Source organism: Lynx rufus, unplaced genomic scaffold (assembly GCF_022079265.1).
Source record: "Lynx rufus isolate CCGP_SWC_20201006 ecotype Redwood Valley unplaced genomic scaffold, mLynRuf1.p SCAF_14, whole genome shotgun sequence".
In the NCBI taxonomy this organism is placed as follows: domain Eukaryota; kingdom Metazoa; phylum Chordata; class Mammalia; order Carnivora; family Felidae; genus Lynx; species Lynx rufus.
The window spans coordinates 64,156,364-64,183,775 of record NW_025814828.1 but is presented as its reverse complement, the minus strand read 5'-3'; the positions used below and the strand labels follow the sequence as shown (position 1 = coordinate 64,183,775).

Genomic DNA, 27,412 nt, shown 5'->3' with positions numbered 1-27,412 from the left:
AGCTAATCTAACCAAGCTAACCACTAACCACGTGCAACTGAAGCTAAGGGATCCCTATACTTAAATAAACTGTGATTGATGATGTAAGGAATTTGAATGCTAATTAGATATTTGAAGATATTAACTAATTTTATAAGTCAAAGAAAGACAAATACCATATGATGTCACTTAGATGTGGAAAAACAAAACAAACGAAGAAACAAAAAACAAACAAACAGAAAAAGCCTCATAGAGAACTTATGACTGCCAGAAGAGATGGAGGTCAGGGGGGATGGGCAAAACAGGCGAAGGGGATTAATAGGTACAAACTTTCTATTATAAAATAAGTCATGGGGATGAAAAGTATAGCAAAGGGAATATAGTCAATAATATAGCAATAACTTTGTAGGGTGACAGATGGTAACTACACTTATCTTTTAAGTTTATTAATTTATTTTGAGAGAGAAAGACAGCATAAGCAGGGGAGGGGCAGAGAGAAAGGGAGAGACAGAGAATCCCAAGCAGGCTTTGCACCGTCAGCACAGAACCTGATTCAGAAGCTCAAACTCACAAACCATGAGATCATGACCTGATCCGAAATCAAGAGTTGGATGCTTAACCAACTGAGCTCCCCAGGCGCCCCATAACTACACTTATTGTAGTGAGTACTGTATAATATATAGAATTGTCAAATCACTATGTTATACACCTGAAACTAATATAATGTTGTGTGTCAATTATACTTCAATTAAAATTTTTTAAATGATGATAAAATAAAGCTATTAATTTTTTGGTGTTATACTGCTATCATTTTTCAACAGTTGAAATGATGTGTGGGTTTTGCTTTTTCCTTAAAAAAAAAACCTAGAACAAAAGAAAATGAGGAGTGTTATAAATTAGAAAAAAAAATTAATCATGACCTGATAACTGTTAAAGCTGGATGATGCATACATAAGGATAACACTGTACTATTTTCTGTCCTTTTGAATATGTTTGCAATTTTCTATAAGAGTGCTTTTAAAATTAATGTTAAAAAATAATGTGACTGATAATATAGGAGAAGCCAAAGATTTTATGTAGAAAGAGTAAAAAAGGGCACATTTAACAATAATCAACATAATGGAAAGCTGGGGTTCTTTTTTTTATTTCAAAGTGAAAAGAAATTAATGTACGTAACCAAAATACATCAGAGAAACCAAAACCAAAACTGTACAGAAAAATTACAGATTTTCCTAACCATCATCAGAACTGACTTTACATGTAAGTAAGAACATATTTTATAAAGTGAGCTAAACTGAATGGAAGCCAAAGATGCAAGTTTTAACATCAGCTCTCCAATGTTTTGCTATAGTAACTCTTGTAAGTCACTTAGAGATTAGGGGTTGCTTTCTGATTTATACAATTGAACTTGAAGAATTTAGCCTCCCTCACAGGATTACAGGGAAGAAAAGCAAAAAGAAACAAAAACATTTTTGTTAAGAAAGCTATGACTACGTATTTACAATAAGGTCTCATGCCATACTATTAAACTCTATCTGCAAACATTTTAATGCAGATCATCTCTTGTGGAGTGTTGTAAGAGAACTCACAGAGGACTGTCCATCACAGGTTTCATGTGGATGTCCGTAGAAAGCCACAACAGCCAATTCTGCAATAGTTCTTTCAGACTCTGGAGAACACTACACTGAGGAATCAAAACAAAAAAAAATCATTCATAAAACCATTCAGACACACTACAGTGTCGAGAACAAATTAAAACCAGAGGCTTGGCGGTGGAGATGACTGCATCTAACTCAGAACCTAATAGCTGCTGCTCCAGCCTGACCAGTCTCCAAGAGACAGATGAATGCCAAGTACAAGTTTATATTGCCATTTTCTCTACAAGACTGCCCCCAGCTTATCAGCCCAGGAACAGACTCTTGTTTCTCTAAATTACATTCATTTATAACATATATTACATCTTCAAATAAAGTATCACCCACCCCTTGCTGTCTCCCCTTAGATATCCTTTAAAGTTGCTATAGAAATGAGTTTCCCATCCATTTCACCTTGTGTCACAACTACAATTTACTCCCTTTTTGACAATCATAAACTTTATCTTACCTTCTGTAACTGTGGAAAACAAACAATTCTAGTCATTCTCAGGCTTTGCCTTGATTTCTCAGGGTCTCATTTACATACAAATACAGTCTTGACAGAAGTGTGCCCAGAGCATTAATGAGGATAAATCATAGTATCTATAAATTTGAAAGCTATCCATATCATCCCAAAACCTAATACAGGAAACCTTTATTACATATCCTTAACAACAGGGGGAGAGCATTCGCACATATCCTTAACAAATAATGGCCTAGATACTATTTGAATATCTCCAGTGATAGGATGCTCACTTCACAGAACAGTTCAATTAATACTTTTTAAAGAAACTGACACCTTGCATTCAGGTTATAAATATGTTCAAGTTGAAAGTGACCTTGGAATCACCTAAAACAGTGTTCAATTTTGGTGTCAACCAAGGATTTAAACATCTGAGAAGGTAGTAAATATTACCATGTCATATTCAGAAAACTAAATCCTTTCATTCCCCACTCACTTATTCTAATCCACGCAGTCCCCACATTAAAGTCATGAGATTTTTATGTTTATGAGAGGAACATGGGTTAAAAAAAAAGGTTGAGAAGCACAGCTCTACCCTATATAAGAACCTTCTCTACATAAATATCCCCAGTAGATATACCCACTAAGCCTATGCTTGACCTATTCTAACACCAGGAAATATACTACCTCTTAAAGTCCTTTATTCCATTTTGAGTTTCCTCTACCTATAATGAGATACTGCCATGGGGTGCCTGGGTGGCTCAGTAGGTTAAGCAACCAACTCTGGATTTCGGCTCAAGTCATGATCCCAGGGTCGTAGGATCGAGTTCCACATTGTGCTCCGTGCCAAGCATGGAGATCTCGCTTAAGATTCTCTCTCTCCCTCTGTCCCCCACCCCACTCTGGCATGCACACACATTCTCTCTAAAAGAAAAAAGTTTATTAAAAAAAAATACTGCCCTATATCTAATACTGCCTTCTGAAGTCACATAGAGATCTGCTCTTTCCATGGGACAATCTATCAATTATTTGAAAAGAACCACAAAATATTCATCTTTTTTCCTCCAGGCACAATATTCCTGGTTCCTTTACTATCCCAAGCTAGAAATCTCAAAGTCATCTTGTGTCCTTCATGCTTCATTTCATCACCAAATCCTATCATTTTTTCTTTTCAAAATGCCCAACTTTTCCATTCCTTCCAATCCCCCTGTAACTACCTAGCCCAGGCCTTCACATCTCTAAGATTACTTTATCCTCCTAGTCAGTCTTCTTTTTCTAGTCTCATCTCCCAAACCCCCATTCTTTCTCTATGGCTACCAGACCTTTGTTACTTAAGTACTCTACCCATTATATCCATCTTCCCTCAAAGAACCACGTATGGCAAAGGAATAGCAGTACATAACAAGGTCTTAAAAATGTTCAAACTCTTTCCTTTTACCCAGTAACTTCACTCCTGGAAATGGATACCAAGAGAAGAAATCTGTATTATGAAGATGAGCAATATAGTTATCTATACCTACAAAGAAACAAATTAGAGATAATAACAGAAAAAGGATTAAATACATTTTTGTGAACTATGACTAGGTATTGACTATATTTGACTAATTCCGGATTGATTTTTTTTGAGAGAGAGAGAGAGGGAGAGAGCACGTGCAAGTTGGGGAGGAGGAGAGGGAGAGAAGACATCTCAAGCAGGCTCCATGCCCAGTGTGGAGCTTGATCCCACGACCATGAGATCATGACCTGGGCTGAAATCAAGAGTTGAACACTTAACTGACTGAGCCATCCAGGCTCCCCTGTATTCTGATTTTTAAATTTATGTCCACTGTTTTTGTAATTATATAGGAGATATAAATCAATGTGGACAAAAATTAGAAAATTAACATGTCAAAATGAAAAAAGCATTGTTACAGTGGATTTGTGGGATTTTCTCAACCAAAATTCTTCAAGAAAAAAGTTGTTTACTGATAGGCACAACTAGCTAAGCACAAACAAAAGCACTGAAGATGTGAAACTATTAGAGTTTTAAACATTATTTATTATGTTAAGCTGGGTAATCAAGCTATACAATAGCTAAGGTGATAATAAGTCATTAAAAGCCTCATAAACTCTACTCTGTTTTCTCTTTTGCCTTTTAAAAGCCTCAAAAACTGGAGCACATGGGTGGCTCAGTCAGTTAAGTGTCCAACTTCCGCTCAGGTCATGATCTCACAGTTCGTGAGTTTGAGCCCTGCATTGGGCTCTGTGCTATCAGCACAGCTATCAGCCTGGAGCCTGCTTCAGATTCTGTGTCTCCCTCTATCTCTGCCCCTCCATCCCTCCCTCTTTCTTTCTCTCTCAAAAATAAATAAACATTAAATAAATAAAATAAAAGCCTCATAAACTGAATTTTTAGCTAATTCTACCACAGGTCACATTGCTGTTATACTTAGCCACTTTCCCAGAATGAAAACCCTTTGATCACTTATCTTTCCCTCTTTCATTGATCTCAACCTTTCCAAATCTTTCAATTACAGTTTCCAGAACTTCTATTCCATGATAATCTAAACCTATACCTTCATATTCTTCAAAGTATGCTTTCCGTCTTCTTATTCTAGTCATATCCTGGCTCTCCCTCCCCACTCGAGGACACTTTTCTCTGAATACATTTCCATATCTCCCTTCAACACCTGGAGGTAAGCAATGCCCTAGCTTCCTTGCTAACATGAGAAAAGAATGTAAGCCCATTCTTTGAGAAGGTAAATATAAAATCAGAAATGAATCTCCCTTTAAAAGGAAAGAAATCTGGTTCTGCCCCCATGATTCCACTGAAACTCCTCACAAAGGTAGCACAAAACTTCTGTATTATCAATTCCAAAAGAAACTTTCTTTGGTCCTTATCTTTCTGGATCTTCCTGGGATATACGGCAACATTCTTCCTTCACTACTTCTTGATATCCTGTATTCCTTTTGTTTCCTTGGCACTACTGTTCTTCTGGCTCTTTTCATAGCTCTTGAGAAGGTTCCTTCATAGACTCTCCTTTTCAGGTAAGTGTTGAGTATTCCCTTGAGTTCTGTCCTTGGCCCACCATCTGTTTCCTTTCCTCTAACCTTTTCTCTCCCCAGCCTCCCACTCTCAAATATAAATATATGTATGTGTGTATAAATGCATATATACTTACTAAGTTGGACCATATGAAATTAACACTGATCAAATACTTTTGACCTACAAAATGGCAATTTTGTATGGTTCGACCTAATATTTATAGATAAATAGCTCCCTAGAATGATGGAATAAGAGAAGAGATAAAGAATGACCCAATTACAAGATAGGAAGAAAATCACAAAAAGCTGCAAAATGAAGGCCCTGAAGATGTATTGGCTAGGGAGAAGTGGTAGGTATTGTCATGTGAATGATGACGTTGGTCAGGTAGTAAGTACAAATAATATAAATTAACCTCAAATCCAAGTTAATGTGACAGGTAGTTAATAAAGTACCATTTGATTATGACAAATACTAAGCAGGACAATACATTTTTACTGTAAATGTGGCCAACAGTAAGTGACTTAAGGTGAAAACAATGTTACAAAAGAAATACTCTTTATATTGTCACTCTTCTGAAATAGGAATAACCATTCTATACAAAAGTGGCTCTCAGACTCAGTTGGGTAGAACTCTTGGAACTCAGTGGTCTTTTTGGAGAACACACCAAAATAGTAACACATTTTAATTTTATATAAGGTTGGAACAATTTTATTAGCAGAAAATAAGAATGTTATAAATATACAGTATGAATGTCACAGGGGATTTTGTTTGTTTTGGCCATTACTGTATTCCCAGTGTCAAGAAGAGCATCTAGCACATGGTGGGTGTTCAATAAATATTTGTAAAATGAGTAAGGGTATCTATAAAAATATCAACCACAACAATCAAACTAAGTATGGTTAAGTATTTCCCAGTTTGTTTTTATTAATACTAATTTGCCACCTGTTCATTTACTTTGTCACCTGCTACAAGTGGAAGCAGTTCAGGAAAACTGTATGCAACAAAACCTTTACAAAAGAAAATTCTATGCATTAACTTTGACTTGAGTGATGTAGCATCTCAAATCCAGATCCAAGGGAATCCTGGTAGAAAACCACTGCTTTAATGTGGGTTTAGAATCATGTACCACTGACCATAAAACCATACTTCCTATTTAATCTAAGCAATACAGTATTTTCTTACCTTGAAATAAATGGTTGATATAAAGAAGAGCTGTGCTAGATGGTCAAAAAGAAGTGGTTTCACCTCTAGGAATTGAAGAAAAAAGATTATTCAAGATTCCTTTAATTAATATTACAATGAATTAAAGGACTCCAAATTTTCATGATACATACCAGAGAAGCTACTAAAAGGAATCCAGCTCACGAGCTGAAGGAACTGTGATCGACAACAGAGGCCATCCCAGAGAGGAAGGCTCTTATACAGGAATGTTTCACAGGAATAGAACCCCTCCTACAACACAAGTCCATAGTAATAACTCATATAAACCTCTTCAGTCCATAATTACTCTCTAAACAACCAGTTTATTCTGTGCTATAGTTCTTTTAGACCAAATTTTTTTGTCATCAATACAATAAAAGCCTTGGGTTAAGTGCCAGAGTTCCTCATAAAAAGGACCAGATGATTAATATTTGGATACATTACCATCTTCACCAACATAGTTTTCAAATACCATAAAACATCAACTAGAAAGAAGGTAAAAAGACAAGTTATGTAATGTTTTTAAAGATAAATGAAATTGTACTACTCTGGAGTATATGCAGTCACTTGCACAGTCAATAAGATGTACACAATGTTATAACAGGGCTGTAATTTCTTTAGAGGCCATAGACCAAATTCAAACTCTGGGCAGCTCCATCAGGAGGAATACTGAATGTGTATGTTGCTTATATTTCCACCAAAGAGAGGATCCAGGGCTTTCCTTTTTTTTTTCCTGTGTTGCCCTGAGCCTTAAATAATGGCATGCACCAGGACTCCATCTTAGACCTCCTTCTCATGACATGAGTTCTCTGGACAATATCATCTATAACATAGCTAAAACCACCACCTATATAATGAGGAGTCCTGTAGTTTAAATCTCATTCCTCAGCACTAGACTCATTATCTAACTGCCTACTGGGTATGACCTTTTAGATATCCAACAGGCATCTTTTAAGTCAAAATTCTTTCCTTCCAAGCCTGCCTGTTCCTTCTACATTTCCCTTTCTCACTGAATGCCATCATCATCCTCCCAAGCAGGAAACCTAAAAGTCAACCTAAATTCATCCCTTTACCCTCACCACCATAAAAATCACATCCAACTTTCAATTCAATGGCCTCACACCAAATCCTTAAGATTTATTCAACACATTTATTGGGCATCTTTTTTTTGTACCACATACCAAGATGAGCAATTGTACGGGAAGAAAATTTAGACATAGTTCCCCCTGACCAGGAGCTTATCTGTGAAAACAGAGATGCTGCAAGAGACAGGATACAGGTAAACACAGTGAACTAAGAGCACATAAAACAAACATCTAAACCAGACTAGGGCAATGAGTATAGGCTTCTTGATAGTGCTGAGTGGCAGCTTAAAATACAGCTAGGTTACTTACGTAGGCCAAATAATTAATTGGCTAGTACATTAAAAAATATTTATTGATTATGAGAACACAGTAACCCTATGAGATCTTACCAATGAATTCAATTGAATGCATTCAGTTATATCTTCAGTTTGTTCTCTTAAATTACAGCCCTTTCTCTCTTATTCGCATGATTTAACAAATTCTTTCTTCAAATCCAACAGTACAGAGATAAACATCAATTCAATTCTATTTATAACGAATTTTGAAATGAGTAAACACGGTTTACAAATGATGCCGAGCACTAAAGAAAAGGTATTCAATGGATATCTAAATAAATTTTAGAAAGAAGTGGTGGCATGAATATGAAGCAAGTGGATTCTTACTTGTAAGAAGTACTCTGCCCTGATGATAGTGTCCAGTAAGTTGGCAAATTCTTTTCCATGTTCATAATTATTCACCTTATACCAAATACACTCTGGAGCACAAAAATATTAAACATAAGCAACTGGTTGCATGACAATAAAAACTATACAAAACATAATTACCACTACTCTAAAATGACAAATGATAAATATAAACAAGTAATCAGTCTTATACATCCTTATACATACTAGCCAACCTGCACTGCAGACTGTAACAGTTATGAGGGAGATCGATGTTCCTCAAGAACTTCATGACATAGGGAAATCTTACAGTGAAAAAATAAACTAGTAAAATTAACATACAATAAATGTGATTAGCTTAAGTCACATAGTAGTCCAAGAGAGTATAAATGTGTGAATTAAAAGTTTGAGTATAACCCAAATTTCAACTAGGGTGAGATGGGGATAATCTCAGAGTGGTAGGACTTTAGTAAGTGGTAATCTAATAAAATATCACATCTTATCTAAAGAAAAACTGAGCAGGAGAAGGAGAGTTAGCCTGGAACTGACTAAAACCAATTCTGAACACTAGAAAAAAGTCAGGAGTTGCTTACCCAGGAAAGAAATGATCTGGCCAACAGAAATACGATCTCTAAAGAAACTGATCCACTTGGAAAAATTAAATTCTCAGGTCTTACTAGGGCCTGGATGAAAAACTCCCTTACTGCTCTTTCCTTCAATTCTGTAATTAAGAACTCTTCTGATGACTAATTTGGCTCCCATCTACACTGACAGCAGAGATGAGATATTATTGTTGGCAGAAATATGTAACATGAACATGTTACCAAAAATAATTCTTTTTTTAATTTTTTTAATTTACATCCAAGTTATTTAGCATATACTGCAATAATGGTTTCAGGAGTAGATTCCTTAATGCCCCTTATCCATTAAGCCTATCGCCCCTCCCACAACCCCTCCAGCAACCCTGTTTACTCTCCATATTTAAGAGTCTCTTCTGTTTTGTCCCCCTCCCTGTTTTTATATTATTTTTGCTTCCCTTCCCTTATGCTCATCTGTTTTATATCTTAAAGTCCTCATATGAATGAAGTCATATGATATTTGTCTTTCTATGATGGGCTAATTTTGCTCAGCATAATACCCTCTAGTTCCATCCATGGAGTTGCAAATGGCATGATTTCATTCGTTTTGATTGACGAGCAATACCCCATCATATATATATATGTGTGTGACACACACACATACACATACACACACACATATATATACACATATATATGTGTGTGTGTGTGTGTGTGTGTATATACATATATATATATATACATATACATATATATATATACACACATATATATATATGACACATCTTCTTTATCCATTCATCCATCGATGGGCATTTGGGCTCTTTCCATACTTTGGCTATTGTTGATAGTGCTGCTATAAACACTGGGGTGCATGTGCCCCTTTGAAACAGCATACCTGTATCCCTTGGATAAATACCTAGTAGTGCAATTGCTGGGTCACAGGGTAGTTCTACTTTTAATTTTTTGAGGAACTGCCATACTGTTTTCCAGAGTGGCTGCACCAGTTTGCATTCCCCCAAGCAGTGGAAAAGAGACCCTCTTTCCCTACATCCTCGCCAACATCTATTGTTGCCTGAGTTGTTAATGTTAGCCATTCTGACAGGTGTGAGGTGGTATCTCATTGTGGTTTTGATTTGTATTTCTCTGATGACGAGTGACGTTGAGCATTTTTTCATGTGTCGGTTGGCCATCTGGATGTCCTCTTTGGAGAAGTGTCTATTCATGTCTTTTTCCCATTTCTTCACTGGCTTATTTGTTTTTTGGGTGTTGAGTTGGTAAGTTCTTTATAGATTTTGGATACTAACCTTTTTTCTGATATGTCATTTGCAAATATCTTCTCCCATTCTGTCAGTTGCCTTTCAGATTTGCTGATTGTTTCCTTCAATGTGCAGATTTATTTTCATGAGGTCCCAATAATTCATTTTTGCTTTTGTTTCCCTTGCCAGAGACGTGTTGAGAAGTTGCTGCAACTGAGGTCAAAGAGGTTTTTGCATGTTTTCTCTTCTAGGATTTTCATGATTTCCTGTCCTACATTTAGGTCTTTCATCCATTTTGAGATTTTTCTTGTGTATTGTGTAAGAAAGTGGTCCAGGTTCATTTTTCTGCATGTGATTGTCCAGTTTTCCCTGCACCACTTGTTGAAGATACTGTCTTTATTTCATTGGATAATCTTTCCTGGGTTGTCAAAAATTAGTTGGCCATACGTTTTGGGTCCATTTCTGGGTTCCCTATTCTCTTCCATTGATCAGAGTGTCTGTTCTTGTGCCAGTGACATACTGTCTTGATGATGACAGCATTGTAATACACCTTGAAGTCTGAGACTGTGATGCCTCCTGCATTGGTTTTCTTCTTCTAGATTACTTTGCCTATTTGGGGTCTTTTCTGATGCCATAGAAATTTTAGGATTGTTTGTTCTGGCTCTGTGTAGAATGCCTGTGTTATTTTGATAGGGATTGCATTGAATACGTAGATTGCTTTAGGTAGTATTGACATTTTAACAATATTTGTTCTTCCTTCCCAGGAGCATAGAATATTTTTCCATTTTGTTGTGTCTTCTTCCACTTCTTTCATAAGCTTTCTATAGTTTTCGGTGTATAGATTTTTTTACCTCTTTGGTTAGATTTATTCCTAGGTATTTTATGGGTTTTGGTGCAATTGTAAATGGGATCAATTCCTTGATTTCTCTTTCTGTTGCTTCATTGTTGGTGTATAGGAATGCAACTGATTTCTGTGCATTGGTTTTATATCCTGCAACTTTGCTGAGTTCATGGATCAGTTCTAGCCATTTTTTTGGTGGAATCTTTTGGGGAATTCATGGATCAGTTCTAGCCATTTTTTTTTGGTGGAATCTTTTGGGTTTTCCATATACACCATCATGTCATCTGCGAAGAGCTAAAGTCTGAACTCCTCCTGGCTGATTTGGATGCCTCTTATTTCTTTGTGTTGTCTGAATGCTGAGGCTAAGACTTCCAATACTATGATGCATAACAGTGGCAAGAGTGGACATCCCTGTCTTGTTCCTCAGGGGAAAGCTCTCAGTTTTTCCCCATTGGGGATATTAGCAGTGGGGGTTTTATATATGGCTTTTATGATCTCAAGGTATGATCTTTCTATCCCTACTTTCTTGAGGGTTTTTATCAAGAAAGGATGCTGTATTTTGGCAAATGCTTTCTCTGCATCTATTGAGAGGATCTTGTCCTTTCTTTTATTGATGTGATGCATCTCATTGATTGTTTTGTGGTTATTGAACCAGCCCTGAATCCAGGTATAAATCCCACTTGGTCATGGTGAATAATTTTTTTAATGTATCATTGGATCCGGTTGGCTAGTATCTTGTTGAGGATTTTTGTGTCCATGTTGATCAAGGAAATTGGTCTATAGTTCTCCTTTTTAGTAGGGTCTTTGTCTGGTTTTGGAATCAAGGTAATGCTAGCTGCATACAAAGAGTTTGGAAGTTTGCCTTCCATTTCTATTTTTTGGAACAGCTTCAAGAGAATAGGTGTTAACTCTTCCTTAAATGTTCGCTGGAGGGGCGCCTGGGTGGCGCAGTCGGTTAAGCGTCCGACTTCAGCTCAGGTCACGATCTCGCGGTCCGTGAGTTCGAGCCCCGCGTCGGGCTCTGGGCTGATGGCTCGGAGCCTGGAGCCTGCTTCCGATTCTGTGTCTCCCTCTCTCTCTGCCCCTGCCCCGTTCATGCTCTGTCTCTCTCTGTCTCAAAAATAAATAAAACATTAAAAATAAATAAATAAATAAATAAATAAATGTTCGCTGGAATTCCCCTGGAAAGCCATCTGGCCCTGGACTCTTGTTCTTTGGGAGATTTTTGATTATTAATTCAATTTCATTACTGGTTATGGGTCTGTTAAAATTTTCTATTTCTTCCTGTTTGTTTTGATAGTGTATATGTTTCTAGGAATTTGTCAATTTCTTCCAGATTGCCCATTTTATTGGCGTATAATTGTTCATAATATTCCCTTATTATTGTATTTCTGCTGTGTTGGTTGTGATCTCCTATGTCATTCTTGATTTTATTTATTCGGTCCTTTCCTTTTACTTTTTGATCAAACTGGCTAGGGGTTTATCAATTTTGTTAATTCTTTCAAAGAACCAGTTTCTGGTTTCATTAATCTGTTCTACTGGGGTTTTTTTGGTTTTGATAGCATTGATTTCTGCTGTAATCTTTATTATTTCCTGTCTTCTGCTGGTTTTGGGTTTTATTTGCTGTTCTTTTTCCAGCTGTTTAAAGTGTAAGGTAAGGTTGTGTATCTGAGATCTTTCTTCCTTCTTTAGGCAGGCCTGGAGTGCTATATACTTCCCTCTTATGACCACCTTTGCTGTAGCCCAGATGTTTTGGGTTGTGGTGTTATCATTTTCATTGGCTTCCACGAACTTTTTAGTTTTCTCTTTTACTTCTTAGTTAGCCCATTCATTCTTTAGTAGGATGTTCTTTAGTCTTCCAGTATTTGTTACCTTTCCACATTTTTTCTTGAGGTTGATTTCGAGTTTCACAGTGTTGTAGTCTGAAAATATGCACGGTATAATCTCGATCATTTTGTACTTGTTGAGGGCTGATTTGTGTCCCAGTATGTGATCTATTCTGGAGAACGTTCCATGTGCACTGGAGAAGAATGTGTATTCCAATGCTCTAGGATGAAATGTTATGAATATATCTGTTAAGTCCATGTGGTCCAGTGTGTGATTCAAAGCCACTGTTTCCTTCTTGATTTTCTGTTGAGATGATCTGTCCATTGTTGTAAGTGGGGTGTTGAAGTCCCCTACTATTATGGTATTGTTATCAATGAGTTTCTTTATGTTTGTGATTAACTGATTTATATATTTGGGTGCTTTCACATTTGGAGCATAATTGTTTACAATTGTTAGAACTTCTTGGTGGATAGACTCCTTAATTATGATATAATGCCCTTCTTCATCTCTTGTGACAGTCTTTATTTTAAAGTCCAGATTGTCTGATATAAGTATGGCTACTCCAGCTTTCCTTTGTCGACCACTAGCATGATAGATGGTTCTCCATTCCCTTACTTTCAATCTGAAAGTGTCGTTAGGTCTAAAGTGGGTCTTGTAAACACTACATAGATGGATCTTATTTTCTTATCCATTCTGTTACCCTATGTCTTTTGATTGGAGCATTTAGTCCACTGACGTTTAGAGTGAGTACTAAAAGATATGCATTTATTGCCATTATGTTGCCTCTAGAGTTGGAGTTTCTGATGATGTTCTCTTGCCCTTTCTAGTCTTTGTTGCTTTTGGTCTTTTTTTTTTTTGTCTTTCCCCCCCTCAGAAAGTCCCCTTAAAATTTCTTGCAGGGCTGGTTTAGTGGTCACTAACTCTTCATTTTTGTTTGTCTGGGAAACTTTTTATTTCTCCCTCTGTTTTGAATGACAGCCTTGCTGGATAAAGAATTGTTGGTTGCATATTTTTCTGATTCAGCACATTGAATATATCCTGCCACTCCTTTCTGGCCTGCCATGTTTCGGTGGATAGGTCTCCTGCAAACCTGATCTGTCTTCCCTCGTAGGTTAAGGACTTTTTTCCCTTGCTACTTTCATGATTCTTTCCTTGCCTGAGTATTTTGTGAATTTGACTATGATATGCCTTGTTGATGGTCGGTTTTTGTTGAATCTAATGGGGGTTCTCTGTGCTTCCTGTATTTTGATGTCTGTGTCTTTCCCCAGGTTAGGAAACTTTTCTGCTATGATTTGCTCACATAACCCTTCTACCCGTATTTCTCCCTCTTCCTCTTCTGGGACCCCTATTATTCTGATGTTGTTCCTTTTTAATGAGTCACTGATTTCTCTAATTCTTAAATCATGCTCTTTTTCCTTAGTTTCCCTCTTTTTTCCTGATTCAGTGGTCTCCATAAGTTTGTCCTCTATATTGCTGATTTGCTGCTCTGTCTCATCCCTCCTTGCCGCTGTGGCATCCATTCGAGATTGCAGCTCAGTTATAGCATTTTTTATTTTATCCTGAGTAGCTTTTATCTCTGCAGAAAGGGATTCTAATCTGTTTTCAATCCCAGCTAGTATTCTTATTATTGTGATTCTGAATTGTGGTTCAGACATCTTGCTTTTATCTGTGTTAAGTCCCTGGCTGTCATTTCTCCCTGTTCTTTCTTTTGGGGCGATTTCATTCGTTTCGTCATTTGAAGAAAGAAAAGTAATTAATAAAGTTAAAAAAATTAGAATTAAAAAATTTAAAAAAACATAAAAAAAATCAAATAAAGGATGCTAGATCCTAGGTGTGTTATGGTATTGTTTGTGATAGGAGCTTGACAGATTAGAGAAAAAAGGGAAAGATAAGAAGAAAAAAGGAAAATGTTTGAAAATTTGAAAAAAATGAATGCAATGAAATAGAATAAAATGAAATGGTGGAAGTAAAAAAACAGAATTTGAAATATTTACAAAAAAGTAAAAAATAGAAAAAAATTTAAAGAAAAATATTTTAATAGAAATGGGAAATAAAAATATATTTTTTCTCTTTTTGTATTCAAGAATAAGAAAAACATTGAATAGATGGACCAGCAAACAGACAGAAGTATGATTGAAATTACATCGGTTTCCCCTAGAAGGCAACTATGAAGCACTTTATAGTCCATATACTAAGCAGGCAGAGAGACTTGTGTTGTTCCTGAAGAGCGAGGTTGGTCCAGTTGGGTGGGGTTTAGTGTAACCGCTCCATTCTCCACTAGATGGTGCTGCTTAGATTACTGGGGTGGATTGCTGTGGCACCTGCAGGTGTGTATGCACATGCGTGGAAAGGGTGAAAATGTTGTCACCTAGCTACCCAGTCTCTAGTATCAGAATTCTGTGCTCTCCCCCACCAGCAATCGTGTACCCCGCCTTTGTCTCCAGCTTCCATCCACTCCCTGCTTTTACACTGTCCATGACCTAGCCATCAGGTTGCCAGGCGGCACCTCCCTCCTGAGTTTTATCTCAGATGTGGCTGTGTTTTCCAATCCCTCACTTCTGAGGGACTACAGCTTTGACCCGCTCAGACTGTCTGGGAGAGGGTCTCACTGAGCAATGGCCAGGTGCCCGCCCGCCCCCAGTAACGTTCGCGGGACCATGCTGCAACTGACGCCCAGAGACTGCAGCTAGGTGCCAACCTGCCCCAGAAAAACTTCATGCGATTGTGTAGAAGCAGCGTTTCAGGGACTGTGGTAAATCACAACACACATCTGGCACCAGGCTGCCCCCTTAATGTCTTTGTTCCAGCACCAGTGAATATGGTTGTTCTCCAGGGTCTGCTGGGACCCTTGCCTTTGGGGTGGCCACACAGCCTCTACCAAATGTCCTCCCAGCAGGGGAACTGCGTCTCCCCATTTGGTCCTCTGCTCCTGGGGATTCGCCTTTCCCACCAGAGAATCGCTGGTTATTGAGCTGCAGATTTTCAGACTCTGCACTCCCCCAGTTTATAAAGTGTTAATGGAATTTAAACCCTCTTCTTTCTCCTTTCTCCCTTTTTTGTTCAGTCCCTGTGGCTTTTTCCACATTTCCATTTCCTCCTCAGCTGCTTTTGTGGGGCTTGTTTTCTCCTGTACTCTCCCCCAGCTCTGTACTCTCTCTGCAAGCAAAAACAGCTCCTTTCCCTCCACGGCTTCTATCTCTCCCAGTTCACCTCTCCATACTGTGTACCTGTGGAGTTCTGTGGTTCAGGTTGTGCAGATTATTGTTTTAAACCTTAAATCAGTTTTCTAGGTGTGCAGGATGGTTTAGTGTTGATATGGCTGTATTTCATGGATAGAGACATAAAAAAAAACTTCCATGCTGTTCTGCCATCTTAAGAATTATTTCTAGTATGAAGTAGTAAGTTGATATCCTGACATGTATTAGTCTTCTCGAGTGTGGTTAACATTAATCTGATTATTTTGTGGGCTGAACAGCAAGTCTCTGGACATACAAAGATGAAGAGGTTTTGGGATTGGGATGGTCATCAAAATGGAGCCACCCAGTGAGTTTGGGTGGCCATCTAGCAATGTTTCCTTAACAACATACCTCCTTTATTACTGTATCTTAAAATTAGTATAAAGGAAGCATACCAGCTCTGAATATATGATTATTAAAGAGATAGTTACAACATATGAAGGCTCCTCCTATTTAGAATTTGTCACCCTTATAAAAGATATAAGCTATTTGGTTCCCTCCTCATGCAATCAATGAGTTTAAATATCAATTTTTACCTTCCTGTAATGTTTGACTCAACCAGTGATAGATTCTCAGTAAGATGGACTCGTCTTTGACAACGTTAATATAGTGAAGCAGCAGAGAGTTGTTCAACACTGCACCCATCTGAGAAGGCAGCTGCAAAGACAGAACAATCAAGTGTAAGTATATGAAAAGGAGTAAAAGGAACATAGCAACAAGGAAATCATCAGATAGGAAATACACAATAAAAATAAAGGCTTTGAAGATTGAATGGAAAATATAGATAAGCACATGGTCCAGTCACATACCTCTAAGCAATGGATGTTCTTTAAGAGTTGAGGGAAGCTTTTAAGCTGTTCTAGTGGAAATGATCCATTACTACGGAGATAGTCAGAAAGAGCCATCCCTTTTTTCCCACATTCTTTACTGCAGCTACTAGAATTCAGCATGGGTATAACTGAGTAAGAATTCCATTTCTAAAGAAGAAAGACAGTAAAACAATCTATCAGTGGACTAGACAGACTAAAAAATAAATGTAAAATCAGTTGTTAAGTTGTTCAGTTAATGAAGTCTAAATGTGGTTCACACAGAATTCTAGGTAATTAAAATGTATTTAAATTTCTATAATCTCTTGAATCATCTGAATGGTTACTGTTTGGCTTTAAGAAAAGAAACCTGCACAAATCATTTGGAGTTTTAGACACTTACTCTTTTTACAGGATGGACATTAGCTGGACCTAACATTAATTTTACAGGTTCAGGAGGGGGTCCCTGAATCCTTTGCCTCACAGCAAGTAGAGCTGTCTCCCACAGATTCTCTGAATTCCTAAAATAAATCTATAAGAAAATTGTATTAAAGTACATAAATAGGTACCCATAACATGAAGCAATATAAAATATAAAATTCTTAATTGAAAATGTATTAATTATGATACATTTTTCTGCCATGCAAATGGTTTTTTTTCTGATCAAGAATCTATTTTATACATTAAATAGAATTAAAACAAAATGCCAATCCCTTAGAAAACTTCCTAGAAACAATGCCATAATACTAGATTTTAAAACGGTATGCTGTAGGGGGTGCCTGGGTGGCTCAGTCAGTTAAGTGTCTGTCTTCAGCTCAGGTCATGATCTCACAGCTCATTGGTTCAAGCCCCACATCGGGTTCTGTGCTGACAGCTCAAAGCCTGGAGCCTGCTTAGGATTCTGTGTCTCCCTCTCTCTCTGCCCCTCCCCTGCTTTCACTCTGTTTCTCTCTCTCAAAAATAAATAAACATTAAGAAAAAAATAAAACAGTATGCTGTAAACATTTCATTCCAAATCTGTAAATTAACTTAATAAAAATATTTCGATCTCAATATGACTTATCACTCTTTAATCCCTCACCTTTTTCCTTGCAGGCAAAGATACAGAAATCAAAGTAGGAGCAAAGAACTTATACAGCGATAACAAAGCCTGGAGGTGAGGCTGCATTCCCTGAAATGAAAAAAGAGTTCTCAATTTTCAATTCTTTGGCATAAGAAAGAAAAGTAACAATAAAATAAACAGATTAAACATATATTCCAACCCTAATTTTACTATGTGATATGGCTATTGGAAGATGCTATAAAAAAATCAAAGAATAAATAATCAGACATTTTAAGTCAACTATCATAAAACTACCCTCATGAGCCTGTGGACTTCTTTTATGACCTTTTCTTTTTTACTTTTTCCTTAATATTTTATCTTGTCTTCTATGCCCATGCCTTAGGTCTACAGTCATACTTACTAGCATGGCTTACTTTCACTGGTAGCATACTCAGGACTCAAAGTTTACTCATTCTTGATTTAGACAGAAAGGTGGGAAGACAAAAAGGGAAGCTAAGAAAACAGGGCAAGGAAATATTAATACGTTATCATAATTCCTGGAAAATTAACTAGGAAATCCAACAGGTACGCAGTAGTCAAGCAGCTTGATACGACTAAAACAAGTCTTAACAAAAATATTAATTTTAGAATGACAGAAGTCATTACTGCTGGACACCTGGCTATCCAGGTAGACATATCTGGCTATCCAGAGAAAGCATACTACTAAAATGAATTCCAAGAAGGGGCACCTGAGTGGCTCAGTCAGCTAAGCGTCTGACTTTGGCTCAGGTCATGATCTCACATTTTGTGAGTTCAAGCCCCGCATCAGGCTCTGTGCTGACAGCTCAGAGCCTAGAGCCTGCTTCAGATCCTATATCTCCCTCATCTCTCTGCCCCTCCCCTGCTCATGTTCTGTCTCTGTCTCTCTCAAAAAAATACTTAAAAAATTTTTTAATGAATTCCAAGGAAATAACCAAATTGTTTTGTTATATTACAATTTTGTTGAATCAAATATTGTACAAAATAAGACAGGCAGAAATTGGGGCTTAGAAATACAGTGTTCCTATTTTTGTAACAGCTTCTTGAAAATAAATTTGTTATAACAAAACCAAAATAATCCAATTTATCTACACCAAAATATCTTCTGATCTCTGTACTAATTGTCAATTAGTATCAGAGTTTGCTTTGAGTTGGAATGCTTTTTGATAGAGAAAATATTTAGGAGAGGAGAGACCTTTAGAATGTACTGTCTAGTTAACTAAACATATCTTTGTTGTTAAAAAGTTAACACTCTTTTCTTTTTTAAAAATAATTCCAGTTAAATATGACATATTGAAAATAGATGTTTAACTCTGGGTCCTCCCAAAGCCCCACTAAAAAAGTAAAGGAATGAAAAAGGCATAAAACACAAGTTCAAAGAAAACAAGAGAGGATACAACAGCAAATGAGACATTCCAACAAGATTTTGGAACCTAGAATAAAAATGGACAAATAGTAACCAACTTGGCAAAACAGAGAAAACAAAATCTAAGGTAGTAACAGAAAAAGGCTCAAAAGCAGCAGATTCATGTTTTAGAACTCTCAAAAGGACTCAGGAATTTGAGGGACGAGATACCTCTGAAAAGTGGGGGCAGCAGAAGTGCAAGAAAGGCAGCAAACAGGAGGATTGGTTGAAAATCTAAGTAAGAAGCAATTAGAACTCCAAATTCCTTCACCACACTAACGAACATCAAGGTTTTACTCTCTTAAGATGAAACTGGAATTAGATAACAGACACAGCTGAGGGAAGGTACCAGGACCCTTCCTCACCCCTTTCCACTGCCTGCAACCCAGAGTGCTAGGAACCAAGCTGATAACCTGTGATGGTTAACTGTATGTGTCAACTTGGCTGGTCCAGAGTGCTCAGATACTTAGTCAAACATTATTTTGGGTGTTTCTGTGAGGGTGTTTTACATTTTAAATTGGTAGACTTTGAGTAGATTGTCCTCCATAAAGTGGGTGGACCTCATTCAATCAGTTGAAGGCCTATAAAGAACAAAAAGACCAGCCTCCCTCAAGCAAGAGAGAATTCTTAGCAGCCTGCCTTCAGACTTCACCTGTAACACGGGCTCTTTCTGGTTCTACAGGAGACTGTCTTTGGACTAAAACTGAGACATCAGCTCTCCAGGGTCTCCAGCCTGCTGGCCCACCCTGCAGATTATTGGCTTCCTAGCTTCATAATCATGCAAGCCAATTCCTTATAATAAATATCTTTCTACATATCTATACACACATCCTATTGATTCTGCTTATGGAGAAGCCTGACTAATATATGCCCTAGGCAGGAAACAAGAGGATTCCTCTCTGGGAAAAGTGACACAGCAATCTGTGGGGCTCCCCAGTGAAACATCAAGATCCAGCAATGAACAAGACCTGCTCACATGCAAAAGTTTCCAATCACCATTTTAGTTCTTTATTATTAAATATGGACAAACAACATTTTCCAGGCATTTGAGAAAAGCCTCTACTGTGAACCACCAAATTAACTAAAGAAAGGAACTCTGAGGAAACAAGAGACCAAGCTGGAAACAGGAAAAGAATCACAGCCAAAGTCACATAGGCTCACGCCTAGCAGAGGGTACAATCCTAGAAACCATCCTCACCAACTCCCCACCCCTGTTCCAAAGACTGTTCTCAACAGGGCCTGGTGTATATATGATAACAACATGCCTGCACCACTTCCCACCAGTCATGCCTGCCACCACAAAGACAGTTGCTGTATTTTGTTTCTTTCACAGATCAGGAGTTATAGGGTATGAATGGGTATAGAGAGGTTACATGCCTTTGCAGGTGTCAGAAATCCATATATCCAATATATTTTCTCAAACACACAGATTATGCCTGTTACTGCTATACACGTTGTGCTACATGTAAGCACAGCCACGATTTCTTGGTTTGATATTGTTGGACTTGACCAAAATCACCAAAATTCAGCTAATCAAAACAATTCTAAATGCCTCTTTATATGGCTGCCTAGGTGGCTCAGTTGGTTGAGCATCTGACCCTTGATATTGGTTTAGGTCATGATCTCGTGGTGGTGAGAATGAGCCTTGCCTCAGGTTCTCTGAGCATGGAGCCTTGATATTCACTCTCCCTTTCTTTGGATTCTCTCTCCCGTCTCCCATTTACAAGCATGCACGTTCTCACTCTCCTTCTCTCTCTGTCTCTCTCAAAGTAAGTATTTAAAAAAATAAAAAATAGGGGCGCCTGGGTGGCGCAGTTGGTTAAGCGTCCGACTTCAGCCAGGTCACGATCTCGCGGTCCATGAGTTCAAGCCCCGCGTCGGGCTCTGGGCTGATGGCTCAGAGCCTGGAGCCTGTTTCCGATTCTGTGTCTCCCTCTCTCTCTGCCCCTCCCCCATTCATGCTCTGTCTCTCTCTGTCCCAAAAATAAATAAACGTTGAAAAAAAAATTTTTTTTAAAAATTAAAAAAATAAAAAAATTAAAAAATAAATGAATCTTTATAAATGGGCATGGATAATGGAATAATAATGTACTATATAAAATGTTATTAATGAAGCCATATATTTAATGTCTGGGTTTAAAATTTTTACACAATCAGGGGCACCTGGGTGGCTCAGTCGGTTAAGCATCCAACTTCAGCTTAGGTCACAATCTCATGGTCCATGAGTTCAAGCCACATGTTGGGCTCTGTGCTGAGAGCTCAGAACCTGGAGCCTGCTTCAGATTCTGTGTCTCCCTCTCTGTCTCTCTGCCCTTCCCCTACTCACATTCTGTCTCTCTCTCTCAAAAATAAACATTAGAAAAAATAAAAAAAATTTTACACAATCATGTACTAAACCATTTTTTAAACTTGAACATAACACTATTGTTTCAATTAATACATCAGCAAGATCTTTTTTAAGTTTATTTATCTTGAGAGAAAGAGAGGGAGTGCGAGGGGGGAGGGACAGAGAGAGAGGGAGAGAAAGAATCCCAAGCTGGCTCCATACTGTCAGTGCACAGCCTGACTTGAGATCTGTGAGATCATGACCTGAGCTGAAATCAATGGTTGGATGTTTAAATGACTGAGTCACCCAGGCACCCCCCAAATCAGCAATATCTTACTTATGCTAAGAATTTTCTTATTCCATTGAAATGCTTTGCTGTTAACATGAAGAAACTTTATAACTTTTTCACAATTTATATTACTGTAAAATAAAATTCAACTTGGACAAAAACATGATCATTAATATATTCAGAGAGCTAAGAGAAGACACTGGACTGACACAATGAAAACAGGAAGCTATTAAACAAGAACAATCAAGGGTGCCTGGGTGACTCAGTCAGTTAAACATCTGACTTCAGTTCAGGTCATGATCTCACGGTTTGTGAGTTTGAGCCCCGCATCGGGCTCTGTGCTAACAGCTCAGAGCCTGGAGCTTGTTTGGAGTCTGTGTCTCCCACTTTCTCTCTCTCTCTGCCCCTACCCCGCTCATGCTCTGTCTCTTTCTCTCTCAAAAATAAATAAACGTTAAAAAAACAAATGTAAAAACAAGAACAATCATTGAATTGTACTAATGGGAAACCTCACACTGGAGAAGCATGTATGTGCACATTTGTTTGTATTTTTCATTAAACTTGCATGCCTTTTGGTAGGTCATGCAGGCTTCAGCAGTTAAGACAGGCACTACAACTTCCTACTGTTTTATACCCGAAACTTCACAGACTTGTTACCAGGCAGGTATAGTGAAAATAACAATGCAAGAAAGCTGTAAGGATAAGAGATAATGGTCAGGGAATATACTAAAGTCTATGTGTCAAGAAAGGAATGCTTTCCTAGATCACATCCACAAAAACATAAATAAATAAACTAATGCTTTACTTTAATAAAGTAGTCATTTTTGACTACTCTCCAACACTTATTTTCCAGCCATAACAACACAGTTTCCTAAACAGTCTTGCTGTTTAACATCTATATATGTCTTTTCTTAAGTTGTTCCCACCGCCAGGAGTGCCCTTCTCTTCTTTCTTGGCCTGGTTAAATCCTATTAATCTCTTAAAATTTCTCTTAAGAATTACCACTCCTCCTTGACCCTCATCTATTTCTGATTTTTTTTATTTTGTTTTCAAAGCTCAGCAGATAATAAGCTCCCTGAAGATCATGATTCACTCAATTTATATCCCCAAAGCTCAACTCAGTACCTAGCACAGATACACTGGCCAATTTTAGGTCTCTTTGGTACTCACCATTTTGGCCTGAAGACCAAGCAGTTTTCTCACACGAAATGGTTTGACTAGAAAAGATAAAGAAAAGTACAATGCATGAGGTTCAGAATAAAAACAAACCACGTGGCTCATAAAACATCTTTGTACAACACATCAAAAATATAAACACTCTGTTCAATTAAACCATTAAGCAGACACTCTTAGATAAAAGCACAAAAAATAATTCCCACAAAATCTTGTCATTGAACTAATGCTACCAGTTAACTTTATAAAGGCCAATAGAAATGTTAATTCCAGATACTCTGTCGAACAGAGAGGACGATGGTGGCGTAGAAGGACACTGTGATAACCTCCTGCTGATTGCTTAGATTCCACCAACATCTGCCTAAATAACCCAGAAAACCACTGCAAGACTAGCAGAACGAACTCTCCAGAGCCAAGCATAGACAAGAGGCCCACAGAAGAGGGTAGGAAGGGTGGAGAGGCAGTGCATGCTACAAGGACTGGCGGGAGGAAGCCGGGGCGGTGGAGGGGCAGCCCACCCGGCAAGGCAGAGCCACCAAAGTCTGGCTTGCAAAAGCAGAGGGGGCAGACTCCATGAGTTCTGACAGCCAGCGGGACTTAACATCTAGAATGTTAAAAGTCAACAGCTCTGCTCTCGGAGGGCGGAGGGCGGGAGGGCAAGAGGACAAAAGGAGGGAGAGTTGTTGAGCCCTGGAAGGACAGATCTCAGCAGGGGAACAAAGGTACTGGCAAGAGCCATTTCCCTCTTCCATCCCCCAGCAGAAATTCCAAAGGGAACCAGTTCTCATCACTGAACTTGCTTGCACCACGCAAATACCCAATGCTTTGCTTCTGTGGATCCATCCCTCCCACAGGCCTGTTTCCCACCCCCCACCCCCGGTGCTGCAGGGACCCTCCCAAGGGGACCACAGACAGCAAAGCGAGCTAAGCCTGCCCCTCCCACCCAAGCACCTTGCAGATCCACCCCGTCTAATACGCCCTTGGCCAGATCCCACCGAAGCAGCACCACAAGCCTGTCAGTGAGCAAGCAGCCCACACAGGGGCCACACCACTCCACAGTGAGTCTTGCCCCTGGGAGAGGGGAAGATAAGGTACACACCAGTCTGACTGTGGCCCCAGTGGTGGGCTGGGGACAGACATCGGGTCTTACTGTGGCCCCACTCACCAACACAAGTTAGTCTGGACAGCACAAGGGAAGTGCCCTGCAGTTTGGACATACTGCAGGGACTAACCTAAATGATAAAACGGAAGAATTCTCCTCAAAAGAAACTCCAGGAAGTAGTGACAGCTAACGAATTGATCAAAAACTATTTAAGCAATATAACGGAACAAGAATTTAGAATAATAGTCATAAAATTAATCACTGGGCTTGAATAAAGCATAGAGGATCTTGCTACAGAGATCAAGGGGTTAAAAAATAGTCATGAGGAACTAAAAATGCTATAAATGAGGTGCAAAATAAAATGGAGGTGACCACAGCACGGATTGAAGAGGCAGAGGAGAGAATAGGTGAATTAGAAGATAAAATTATGGACAAAGAGGAAGCTGAGAAAAGAGAGATAAAAAAATCCAGGAGTATGAGGGGATAATTAGAGAACTAAGTGATGCAATCAAACAGAACAATATCCGTATCATAGGAATTTCAGAAGAGGAAGAGAGAGAGAAAGGGGCTGAAGGTGTACTTGAACAAATCATAGTGAGAACTGCCTTCATCTGGGGAAGGAAAAAGGTATTGAAATCCAAGAGGCACAGAGAACTCCCTTCAGACTTAACTTGAATCGATCTTCTGCATGACATATCATAGTGAAACTGGCAAAATACAAGGATAAAGAGCAAATTCTGAAAGCAGCTAGGGACAAACAGGCCTAACTTACAAAGGGAGACCCATAAGACTAGTGGCAGACCTATCTACTGAAACTTGGCAGGCCAGAAAGGAATGGCAGAAAATCTTCAATGTGATGAACAGAAAAAATATGCAGCCAAGAATCCTTTGTCCAACAAGTCTGTCATTAAGAATAGAGAGATAACGTTTTCCTAAAGGAAATAGAAGCAGAACAGCAAAGACACCCCAAACCCAGCAGAAGACAAATAATAAAGATCAGAACAGAAATAAATAATACAGAATCTAAAAAAACTATAGAGCAGATCAATGAAACCAAAAGTTGGTTTTTTGAAAAAATAAGCAAAATTGATAAACCTCTAGCCAGGCTTCTCAAAAAGAAAAGGAAGATGACCCAAATAGGTAAAATCATGAATGAAAATGGAATTATGACAACCAATCCCTCAGAAAGACAAGCAATTATCAGGGAATACTATGAAAAATTATATGCCAACAAACTGGACAACCTGGAAGAAATGGACAAATTCCTAAGTACCCACACACTTCCAAAACTCAAACAGGAAAAAATAGAAAACTTGAACAAACCCATAACCAGTGAAGAAATTGAGTCAGTTATCAAAAATCTCCCAACAAATAAGAGTCCAGGACTAGGTGGCTTCCCAGAGGAATTCTACCAGACATTTAAAGCAGAGATAATACATATCCTTCTCAAGCTATTGCAAAAGATAGAAAGGGACGGAAAACTTCCAGACTCATTCTATGAAGCCAGCATTCCTTTGATTCCCAAACCAGACAGAGACCCAGTAAAAAAAGAGAACTACAGGCCAATATCCCTGATGAATATGGATGCAAAAATTCTCAATAAGATACTAGCAATCGAATTCAACAGCATATAAAAAGAATTATTCACCATGATCAAGTGGGATTCCTTCCTGGGCTGCAGGGCTGGTTCAACATTCGCAAATCAATCAATGTGATACATCACATTAACAAAAGAAAAGTTAAGAACCATATGATCCTGTCAATCGATGCAGAAAAAGCATTTGACAAAATTCAGCAATGTTTCTTAATAAAAACCCTCGAGAAAGTCGGGATAGAAGAAACATTCTTAAACATCATAAAAGCCATTTATGAAAAGCCACAGCTAATATCGTCCTCAATGGGGAAAAACTGAAAAATTTCCCCTGAGATCAGGAACAAGACAGGGATGTCCACTCCCACTGCTATTGTTTAACATAGTGTTGCAATCAGGCAACAAAAGAAAATCAAAGGCATCAAAATTGGCAAAGATGAAGTCAAGCTTTCACTTTTTGCAGATGACATGATATTATATGTTGAAAACCCGATAGACTCCACCAAAAGTCTGCTAGAACCGACACATGAATTCAGCAAAGTCACAGGATACAAAATCAATGTACAGAAATCAGTTGCATTCTTATACACTAATAATGAAACAACAGAAAGACAAATAAAGAAACTGATCCCATTCACAACTGCACCAAGAAGCATAAAATACCTAGGAATAAACCTAACCAAAGATGCAAAAGATCTGTATGCTGAAAACCATAGAAAGCTTATGAAGGAAACTGAAGAAGATATAAAGAAATGGAAAAACATTCCATGCTCATGGATTGGAAGAATAAATATTGTTAAAATGTCAATACCACCCAAAGCAATCTACACATCAATGCAATCCAAATCAAACTTGCACCAGCATTCTTCTTGAAGCTAGAACAAGCAATCCTAAAATTTGTGTGGAACCACAAAAGACCCCGAATAGCCAAATTTTGAAGAAGACCAAAGTGGGAGGCATCACAATCCCAGACCTTAGCCTCTACTACAAAGCGGCAATCATCAAGACAGCATGGTATTGGCACAAAAACAGACACATAGACCAATGGAAGAGAATAGAAACCCCAGAATTAGACCCACAAAAGGATGGCCAACTTTGACAAAGCAGCAAAGAATATCCAATGGAAAAAAGACAGTTTCTTTAACAAATGGTGCTGGGAGAACTGGACAGCAACATGCAGAAGGAGGAAACTAGACCAGTTTCTTGCACCATTCACAAAAATAAACTCCAAATGGATAAAGGACCTGAATGTGAGACAGGAAAACATCAAAACCTTAGAGGAGAAAGCAGGAAAAAACCTCTCTGACCTCAGCAGCAGCAATTTCTTGACACATCCCCAAAGGCAAGGGAATTAAAAGCAAAAATGAACTATTGGGACCTCATGAAGATAAAAAGCTTCTGCACTGCAAAGGAAATAACCAACAAAACTAAAAGGCAACCAACGGAATGAGAAAAGACATTTGCGAATGACATATCAGACAAAGGGCTAGTATCCAAAATCTATAAAGAGCTCACCAAACTCCACACCCAAAAAACAAATAATCCAGTGAAGAAATGGGCAGAAAACATGAATAGACACTTCTCTAAAGAAGACATCCAGATGACCAACAAGCACATGAAAAGATGCTCAACGTCGCTCTTCATCAGGGAAATACAAATCAAAACCACACTCAGATACCACCTCATGCCAGTCAGAGTGGCTAAAATGAACAAATCAGGAGACTATAGATGCTGGCGAAGATGTGGAAAAACGGGAACCCTCTTGCACTGTTGGTGGGAATGCAAACTGGTGCAGCTACTCTGGAAAACAATGTAGAGATTCCTCAAAAAATTAAAAATAGATCTACCCT

The 27,412-nt window shown here is 38.3% G+C and overlaps 1 protein-coding gene across 1 annotated transcript in view; it reads right to left on the bottom strand.

The window, feature by feature from the left end:
• Positions 1-27,412, bottom strand: part of CENPI (centromere protein I) — a 76,874-nt gene that overhangs the window by 27,542 nt on the left and 21,920 nt on the right. The window contains exons 6-14 of the mRNA XM_047076298.1: positions 22,867-22,913; positions 17,677-17,766; positions 16,999-17,127; positions 16,599-16,766; positions 16,326-16,446; positions 8,049-8,140; positions 6,436-6,553; positions 6,284-6,348; positions 1,569-1,663 (exon numbers count right to left, since the gene is read on the bottom strand). Coding sequence (XP_046932254.1) covers positions 1,569-1,663; positions 6,284-6,348; positions 6,436-6,553; positions 8,049-8,140; positions 16,326-16,446; positions 16,599-16,766; positions 16,999-17,127; positions 17,677-17,766; positions 22,867-22,913 — 925 coding nt within the window. The remainder of the gene's footprint in view (positions 1-1,568; positions 1,664-6,283; positions 6,349-6,435; positions 6,554-8,048; positions 8,141-16,325; positions 16,447-16,598; positions 16,767-16,998; positions 17,128-17,676; positions 17,767-22,866; positions 22,914-27,412) is intronic.